Source organism: Salmo trutta, chromosome 12, assembly GCF_901001165.1.
Source record: "Salmo trutta chromosome 12, fSalTru1.1, whole genome shotgun sequence".
NCBI classification, from domain to species: domain Eukaryota; kingdom Metazoa; phylum Chordata; class Actinopteri; order Salmoniformes; family Salmonidae; genus Salmo; species Salmo trutta.
In genome coordinates, this window is record NC_042968.1 from 48,540,671 (window position 1) to 48,550,670 (window position 10,000).

General features: G+C 45.9%; 1 protein-coding gene across 1 annotated transcript in view; it reads left to right on the plus strand.

The window, feature by feature from the left end:
- The window catches only part of LOC115202561 (WD repeat-containing protein 88), a 37,789-nt gene that overhangs the window by 21,405 nt on the left and 6,384 nt on the right, over positions 1-10,000 (plus strand). Inside the window, exons 6-7 of the mRNA XM_029766681.1 lie at positions 1,361-1,490; positions 9,428-9,612. Coding sequence (XP_029622541.1) covers positions 1,361-1,490; positions 9,428-9,612 — 315 coding nt within the window. The remainder of the gene's footprint in view (positions 1-1,360; positions 1,491-9,427; positions 9,613-10,000) is intronic.

Consider the following 10,000-nt stretch of genomic DNA (forward strand, 5'->3'; position numbering starts at 1 on the left):
ATACCACAGGTAAAACAATGCACTGATGTATAATACCTGTATACCACAGGTAATACCTGTATACCACAGGTATGACAAAACAATACCTGATGTATAATACCTGTATACCACAGGTAATACCTGTATACCACAGGTAATACCTGTATACCACAGGTAATACCTATATACCACAGGTATGACAAAACAATACCTGATGTATAATACCTGTATACCACAGATAATACCTGTATACCACAGGTAATACCTGTATACCACAGGTAAAACAATGCACTGATGTATAATACCTGTATACCACAGGTAATACCTGTATACCACAGGTAAAACAATGCACTGATGTATAATACCTGTATACCACAGGTAATACCTGTATACCACAGGTAAAACAATGCACTGATGTATAATACCTGTATACCACAGGTAATACCTGTATACCACAGGTAAAACAATGCACTGATGTATAATACCTGTATACCACAGGTAATACCTGTATACCACAGGTAAAACAATACCTGATGTATAATACCTGTATACCACAGGTAATACCTGTATACCACAGGTAAAACAATACCTGATGTATAATACCTGTATACCACAGGTAATACCTGTATACCACAGGTAATACCTGTATACCACAGGTAAAACAATGCACTGATATTTTGTATGTGTGTGCATCGTCTTGCATCGCTCTCATCTACAATATCCTGCTGCTCCTGGTAACGTCAGGTCACCGAGTCTCAGTTTAAGTCATGTCTAATGGTAACGACAGGTCACTGAGTCTCAGTTTAAGTCATGTCTAATGGTAATGTCAGTTTAAGTCATGTCTAATGGTAACGTCAAAATCACTGAGTCTCAGTTTAAGTCATGTCTAATGGAAACGTCAGGTCACCGAGTCTCAGTTTAAGTCATGTCTAATGGTGACGACAGGTCACTGAGTCTCAGTTTAAGTCATGTCCAATGGTAACGTCAGGTCACTGAGTCTCAGTTTAAGTCATGTCTAATGGAAACGTCAGGTCACTGAGTCTCAGTTTAAGTCATGTCTAATGGTAACGACAGGTCACTGAGTCTCAGTTTAAGTCATGTCCAATGGTAACGTCAGGTCACTGAGTCTCAGTTTAAGTCATGTCTAATGGAAACGTCAGGTCACTGAGTCTCAGTTTAAGTCATGTCTAATGGAAACGTCAGGTCACTGAGTCTCAGTTTAAGTCATGTCTAATGGAAACGTCAGGTCACTGAGTCTCAGTTTAAGTCATGTCTAATGGAAACGACAGGTCACTGAGTCTCAGTTTAAGTCATGTCTAATGGTAACGACAGGTCACTGAGTCTCAGTTTAAGTCATGTCTAATGCTGTCACTTCCCTCAGATCACCACAAGTCTACGATCACGCGGTGCCGGTTTGACCCTCAGAGTCAGCACGTAGCCAGTGTCTCTGAAGACAGAACCATCAAACTGTGGGACCTGGTCTCCACCAAAACCACCCTCTCCATCAACAGGTGAAGATACCACTCATTATATTAGACTTTACACACAGTCCCTGAGATAACACTGATTATATTAGACTTTAAACACAGTCCCTGGGATGATAGATAACACTCATTATATTAGACTTTACACACAGTCCCTGGGATAACACTCATTATATTAGACTTTACTCACAGTCCCTGAGATAACACTCATTATATTAGACTTTACACACAGTCCCTGAGATAACACTGATTATATTAGACTTTACACACAGTCACTGAGATAACAATGGTTATATTAGACTTTACACACAGTCCCTGAGATAACACTGATTATATTAGACTTTACACACAGTCCCTGAGATAACACTCATGATATTAGACTTTACACACAGTCCCTGAGATAACACTGATTATATTAGACTTTACACACAGTCCCTGAGATAACACTCATGATATTAGACTTTACACACAGTCCCTGAGATAACACTGATTATATTAGACTTTACACACAGTCCCTGAGATAACACTGATTATATTAGACTTTACACACAGTCCCTGAGATAACACTGATTATATTAGACTTTACACACAGTCCCTGAGATAACACTGATTATATTAGACTTTACACACAGTCCCTGAGATAACACTGATTATATTAGACTTTACACACAGTCCCTGGGATGATAGACAACATGCACTGCCAGGCTGACAACTGACCAGAGCATCAAGGAACATCATAACAGCTGTTTTTTTGTTGTCATTTCTGACCACAGATGTCCTTAATAAAGATTTGTCAGTACCAGATATTTAATAATCACACCTCAGATCGTTATGTGTGCGGTCCGCAGTGGACTGGTGAACTCACTGGTCTCCTTTTAAAGACACATTATTGACTGATGTACAGTTAAAAAAATAAAAATGTTTATCGGCCAGAAATGGACGATAAAAGTTGCAAAACACTCCCTGCAGTTAAATTAGAATCAAACTCGGCATCGTAAAATGTAGATGCAGTAGCTAGAGAGACTGTATGCCAGAACTAGGACCCTGTGTTTTACACAGTCATCTGACACGCCTGGGTTTTAACCTTCAAACTGTCCTCTTAAAATACAGGATCAAATATTGCTATGTCTCCTGATAGCACTATACACAGGACTCTCATTATAACACATGCACTGCAGTACAGGGCACTCAAATATAACCTGGTTATTATGTCAGAAAGATTGAAGCAGGACAGTGAACTAATAAATAACCTGGTTATTATGTCAGAAAGATTGATGCAGGACAGTGAACTAAAATATAACCTGGTATGATGTCAGATAGATTAATGCAGGACAGTGAACTAATATATAACCTGGTATGATGTCAGATAGATTGATGCAGGACTGTAGAGTGGTGGATATTTTAATTAACACCAAACGGTATCTGGTTCCCCAGAGATCTGTTTTCCATGGGCTACGTCTCATATGGCACCCTGTCTCCTGTATAGTGCACTACGGGCCCTGGTCAAATGGTACCCTGTCTCCTATATAGTGCACTACGGGCCCTGGTCAACTGGTACCCTATTCCCTATATAGTGCACTACGGGCCCTGGTCAAATGGTAAGCTGTCTCCTATATAGTGCACTACGGGCCCTGGTCAAATGGTACCCTGTCTCCTATATAGTGCACTACGGGCCCTGGTCAAATGGTACCCTGTCTCCTATATAGTGCACTACGGGCCCTGGTCAAATGGTAAGCTGTCTCCTATATAGTGCACTACGGGCCCTGGTCAAATGGTAAGCTGTCTCCTATATAGTGCACTACGGGCCCTGGTCAAATGGTACCCTGTCTCCTATATAGTGCACTACGGGCCCTGGTCAAATGGTACCCTGTCTCCTATATAGTGCACTACGGGTCCTGGTCAAATGGCACCCTATTCCCTATATAGTGCACTACGGGCCCTGGCAAATGGTACCCTGTCTCCTATATAGTGCACTACAGGCCCTGGTCAAATGGCACCCTATTCCCTATATAGTGCACTACGGGCCCTGGTCAAATGGTACCCTATTCCCTATATAGTGCACTACGGGCCCTGGTCAAATGGCACCCTGTCTCCTATATAGTGCACTACGGGCCCTGGTCAAATGGTACCCTGTCTCCTATATAGTGCACTACGGGCCCTGGTCAAATGGTACCCTGTCTCCTATATAGTGCACTACGGGCCCTGGTCAAATGGTACCCTGTCTCCTATATAGTGCACTATGGGCCATGGTCAAAAGAAGTGCACTATATAGGAGACAGAGTGTCATATGGGACACACTACATTCCATTCATTCTCATTCTTATTGATTCCATCCATCACTTTCATGGGAGGGAGGGAGGGAGGGAGGGAGAGGGAGAGAGAGAGAGAGAGAGAGGGAGGGAGGGAGGGAGGGAGGGAGGGAGGGAGGGAGGGAGGGAGAGGGAGTGAGAGAGAGAGAGAGAGAGAGGGAGGGAGGGAGGGAGGGGGAGTGAGAGAGGGAGGGAGGGAGGGAGGGAGGGAGGGAGGGAGGGAGAGGGAGTGAGAGAGAGAGAGCTCTTGAATAATCCTCTGCAGTGTCCTTAACAGCAGACTCCATTTGCTCAGTGAAAACAATGGAGCTAATGTCAAATTGGCTTTCTACCAAAATACCATAGGTCAGATCGTAGGACAGACCGTAGGACAGACCAGGTATACACCCTGCACACCCTTATTAACAAACCAGTGTCTTCTCATGCTTATGGGCTCCCGAGTGGCGCAGCGGTCTAAGGCACTGCATCTCAGTGCAAGAGGCGTCACTACAGTCCCTGGTTCGATTCCAGGCTGTATCACATCTGGCCGTGATCGGGAGTCCTATAGGGCGGAGTACAACTGGCCCAGCGTCGTCCGGGTTTGGCTGGGGTAGGCCGTTATTGTAAATAAGAATTTGTTCTTAACTGACTTGGTTAAATAAAAGGTTAAATAAAAAATGCTTTGTTGATTTCAGAAAAGCTTTTGGCATGAGGGTCTCAAAATACACATTGATGGAAAGTGGTGTTGGGGAAAGACATACCACATTATAAAATCCATGGAGACAAACAACAAGTGTGCAGTTAAAAAAACAAACAAACATTTCTTTCCACAGGGTCGTGGGGTGAGACAGGGATGCAGCTTAAGCCTCATTCTCTTAAACATATATATCAATGAATTGACGAGGGCACTAGAACAGTCTGCAGCACCCGGCCTCACCCTACTAGAAGGTCTACTGTTTGCTGATGATCTGGTGCTTCTGTCCCCAACCAAGGAGGGCCTACTGCAGCACCTAGATCTTCTGCACAGATTCAGTCAGACCTGGGCCCTGACAGACCTGGGCCCTGCCAGACCTGGGCCCTGACAGACCTGGGCCCCTGCCAGACCTGGGCCCTGTCAGACCTGGGCCCTGTCAGACCTGGGCCCTGTCAGACCTGGGCCCTGAGCAGACCTGGGCCCTGCCAGACCTGGGCCCTGTCAGACCTGGGCCCTGACAGACCTGGGCCCTGCCAGACCTGGGCCCTGTCAGACCTGGGCCCTGACAGACCTGGGCCCTGTCAGTAAATCTCAGTGAGACCAAAATAATGGTGTTCCAAAAAAGGTCCATTAGCCAAGAAAACAAATACAAATTCCATCTAGACACCGTTGCCCTAGAGCACACAACAACTATACAAACCTCGGCCTAAAACATCAGCACCACAGGTAACTTCCACAAAGCTGTGAACGATCTGAGAGACGAGGCAAGAAGGGCTTTCTACACCATTAAAAGGAACATAAAACTCGACATCCCAATGACAGCAGGTAGATCTAACTCTGTCCCGTGTTGACCTGTCAGGCTGGTTGATATGTTATTGATCCCCCCTATGTGACAGCAGGTAGACCTAACTCTGTCCCCGTGTTGACCTGTGAGGCTGGTTGATATGTTATTGATCCCCCTATGACAGCAGGTAGACCTAACTCTGTCCCCGTGTTGACCTGTGAGGCTGGTTGATATGTTATTGATCCCCCCTATGTGACAGCAGGTAGATCTAACTCTGTCCCCGTGTTGACCTGTCAGGCTGATTGATATGTTATTGATCCCCCCTATGTGACAGCAGGTAGACCTAACTCTGTCCCCGTGTTGACCTGTGAGGCTGGTTGATATGTTATTGATCCCCCCTATGTGACAGCAGGTAGACCTAACTCTGTCCCCGTGTTGACCTGTGAGGCTGGTTGATATGTTATTGATCCCCTATGACAGCAGGTAGACCTAACTCTGTCCCCGTGTTGACCTGTGAGGCTGGTTGATATGTTATTGATCCCCTATGACAGCAGTAAGATCTAACTCTGTCCCGTGTTGACCTGTGAGGCTGGTTGATATGTTATTGATCCCCCCTATGTGACAGCAGGTAGACCTAACTCTGTCCCCGTGTTGACCTGTGAGGCTGGTTGATATGTTATTGATCCCCCCTATGTGACAGCAGTAAGATCTAACTCTGTCCCGTGTTGACCTGTGAGGCTGGTTGATATGTTATTGATCCCCCCTATGTGACAGCAGGTAGACCTAACTCTGTCCCCGTGTTGACCTGTGAGGCTGGTTGATATGTTATTGATCCCCCCTATGTGACAGCAGGTAGACCTAACTCTGTCCCCGTGTTGACCTGTCAGGCTGGTTGATATGTTATTGATCTCTATGTGACAGGAGTAAGACCTAACTCTGTCCCCGTGTTGACCTGTGAGGCTGGTTGATATGTTATTGATCCCCTATGACAGCAGGTAGACCTAACTCTGTCCCCGTGTTGACCTGTCAGGCTGGTTGATATGTTATTGATCCCCCTATGACAGCAGGTAGACCTAACTCTGTCCCCGTGTTGACCTGTGAGGCTGGTTGATATGTTATTGATCCCCTATGACAGCAGGTAGACCTAACTCTGTCCCCGTGTTGACCTGTGAGGCTGGTTGATATGTTATTGATCCCCTATGACAGCAGTAAGACCTAACTCTGTCCCCGTGTTGACCTGTCAGGCTGGTTGATATGTTATTGATCCCCTATGACAGCAGTAAGACCTAACTCTGTCCCCGTGTTGACCTGTCAGGCTGGTTGATATGTTATTGATCCCCCTATGACAGCAGTAACACCTAACTCTGTCCCCGTGTTGACCTGTCAGGCTGGTTGATATGTTATTGATCCCCCTATGACAGCAGTAAGACCTAACTCTGTCCCCGTGTTGACCTGTCAGGCTGGTTGATATGTTATTGATCCCCTATGACAGCAGTAAGACCTAACTCTGTCCCCGTGTTGAACTGTCATGCTGGTTGATATGTTATTGATCCCCCTATGACAGCAGGTAGACCTAACTCTGTCCCCGTGTTGACCTGTGAGGCTGGTTGATATGTTATTGATCCCCCTATGACAGCAGGTAGACCTAACTCTGTCCCCGTGTTGACCTGTGAGGCTGGTTGATATGTTATTGATCCCCTTATGACAGCAGTAAGACCTAACTCTGTCCCCGTGTTGACCTGTGAGGCTGGTTGATATGTTATTGATCCCCTATGACAGCAGTAAGACCTAACTCTGTCCCCGTGTTGACCTGTCAGGCTGGTTGATATGTTATTGATCCCCCTATGACAGCAGTAAGACCTAACTCTGTCCCCGTGTTGACCTGTGAGGCTGGTTGATATGTTATTGATCCCCCTATGACAGCAGGTAGACCTAACTCTGTCCCCGTGTTGACCTGTGAGGCTGGTTGATATGTTATTGATCCCCCTATGACAGCAGGTAGACCTAACTCTGTCCCCGTGTTGACCTGTGAGGCTGGTTGATATGTGATTGATCCCCTATGACAGCAGGTAGACCTAACTCTGTCCCCGTGTTGACCTGTCAGGCTGGTTGATATGTTATTGATCCCCTATGACAGCAGTAAGACCTAACTCTGTCCCGTGTTGACCTGTGAGGCTGGTTGATATGTTATTGATCCCCCCCTATGACAGCAGTAAGACCTAACTCTGTCCCCGTGTTGACCTGTGAGGCTGGTTGATATGTTATTGATCCCCCTATGACAGCAGTAAGACCTAACTCTGTCCCCGTGTTGACCTGTGAGGCTGGTTGATATGTTATTGATCCCCCCCTATGTGACAGCAGGTAGACCTAACTCTGTCCCCGTGTTGACCTGTCAGGCTGGTTGATATGTTATTGATCCCCCTATGACAGCAGTAAGACCTAACTCTGTCCCGTGTTGACCTGTGAGGCTGGTTGATATGTTATTGATCCCCATGTGACAGCAGTAAGACCTAACTCTGTCCCCGTGTTGACCTGTCAGGCTGGTTGATATGTTATTGATCCCCATGTGACAGCAGGTAGACCTAACTCTGTCCCCGTGTTGACCTGTCAGGCTGGTTGATATGTTATTGATCCCCATGTGACAGCAGGTAGACCTAACTCTGTCCCCGTGTTGACCTGTCAGGCTGGTTGATATGTTATTGATCCCCCTATGACAGTAGGTAGACCTAACTCTGTCCCCGTGTTGACCTGTGAGGCTGGTTGATATCTTTCACCATGGGTTGCTTGGCTCGTTATCTTATAACCTGAGTTTTTTTCAAACATCAATCTTGTTGTTATTAGATTATTATTTATTATTATTTGAACTTTTCATTAGCTTCAAATGAACCTCGTCCACTAACTATTGCTGTCGTGCAACTATAACATGCAGGAGGGGTGAAGTCAGGCGCAGGAGGCACAGGAGACTAACGTACGTGGGGAAAAACCTGTTTAATTAACACCAGTCCAAAAGTACCGTAATTTCCGGACTATTAAGCGCACCTGAATATAAGCCGCACCCACTGAATTTAAAAAAAAATATTATTTTGAACATAAATAAGCCGCACATGTCTATAAGCCGCAGGTGCCTACCGGTACATTGAAACAAATTAACTTTACACAGGCTTTAACGAAACACGGCTTGTAACAAAAATAAATAGGCTTTAACGAAACACGGCTTGTAACAAAAAATAAATAGGCTTTAACGAAACACGGCTTGTAACAAAAAATAAAAAATTCATCACGCTGCTGTTTCCAACGTCTTATCATCGACTCATTAAGACCAAGCTCCCGTGCAGCAGCTCTATTTCCTTTTCCAACAGCCAGATCAATCGCCTTCAACTTGAAAGCTGCATCATATGCATTTCTCCGTGTCTTTGCCATGATGAGGGTGACAAAATGACTACCGTAATCAGAATGATGGGAAGTTTGAGAGCACTCGATTTAATCTAAACAGTAAACAAAAAAGGTGTTTGACCTTAACCCCGTTCGCCAATTTCATTGGTCTAATGAAAGCTTCATGCTGCCCAAAAAACTGAGCACGTCACAGAATGTGTTTTTTTGGAGAAAAAAAAATTGAAAGCGGGAAAAATCCATATATTAGCCGCGTCATTGTTTAAGCCGCGAGGTTCAAAGCGTGGGAAAAAAGTTGCGGCTTATAGTCCGGAATTTACGGTACCGTAAATACAAGGCAGGGTAAAATAAATCCAGCAACGTGCGAGAACCCTCAAACCGAGTCGGAACGCAGCCCAGCAAAACCCGGAAGCCTAAACAACCGAACGGCAGAGGAAAACCCCAAATCCCCAACCTACAATAAAATGACACAAATAATCCCGCAAAAATCCCAAACCCGAAACAGACAGACTAAATACCCCCCCACTAATGAACTAACTCAAAAAACAAGTGCTAACATAAACCAGACATCACTAAAAGAAAATGAAAAGGAGATCGGTGGCAGCTAGTAGGCCGGCGACGACGCCCGCCGAGAGCCGCCCCGAAAGGGGAGAGGCGCCACCTTCTGTAGACGTTGTGACAATTGCACACAGTTCAAACTAATTAGTGTTAGTCAAGGTCACGTTGAGGCTTTTGTACCAAGGAAACCCAATATTCCGATATGCATTATGACAATACAAATTGTTGTTCTATCCTGTCCCAAACACAGCACCCACACCAACGTCATCTCTAACTGCTGTTTCACTGCTAACGGACGCTACTTGTGCACTGCATCATGGGACAAGACGCTGCAGCTGTGGGACGTCCAGACAGGAACGTTCCGTTCCCACGGTGGCCTGACCCTTAGCAAGGGACACGACGGGTCCGTCAGCTCCTGCGCCTTCTCCATGGATGGTAGGGTAGACATATCAGCCTTCTCCATGGATGGTAGGGTAGACATATCAGCCTTCTCCATGGATGGTAGGGTAGACCCATCAGCCTTCTCCATGGATGGTAGGGTAGACATATCAGCCTTCTCCATGGATGGTAGGGTAGACATATCAGCCTTCTCCATGGATGGTAGGGTAGACATATCAGTCTTCTCCATGGATGGTAGGGTAGACATATCAGCCTCCTCCATGGATGGTAGGGTAGATATCAGCCTTCTCCATGGATGGTAGGGTAGACCCACCAGCCTCCTCCATGGATGGTAGGGTAGACCCACCAGCCTCCTCCATGGATGGTAGGGTAGACATATCAGCCTCCTCCATGGATGGTAGGGTAGATATCAGTCTTCTCCATG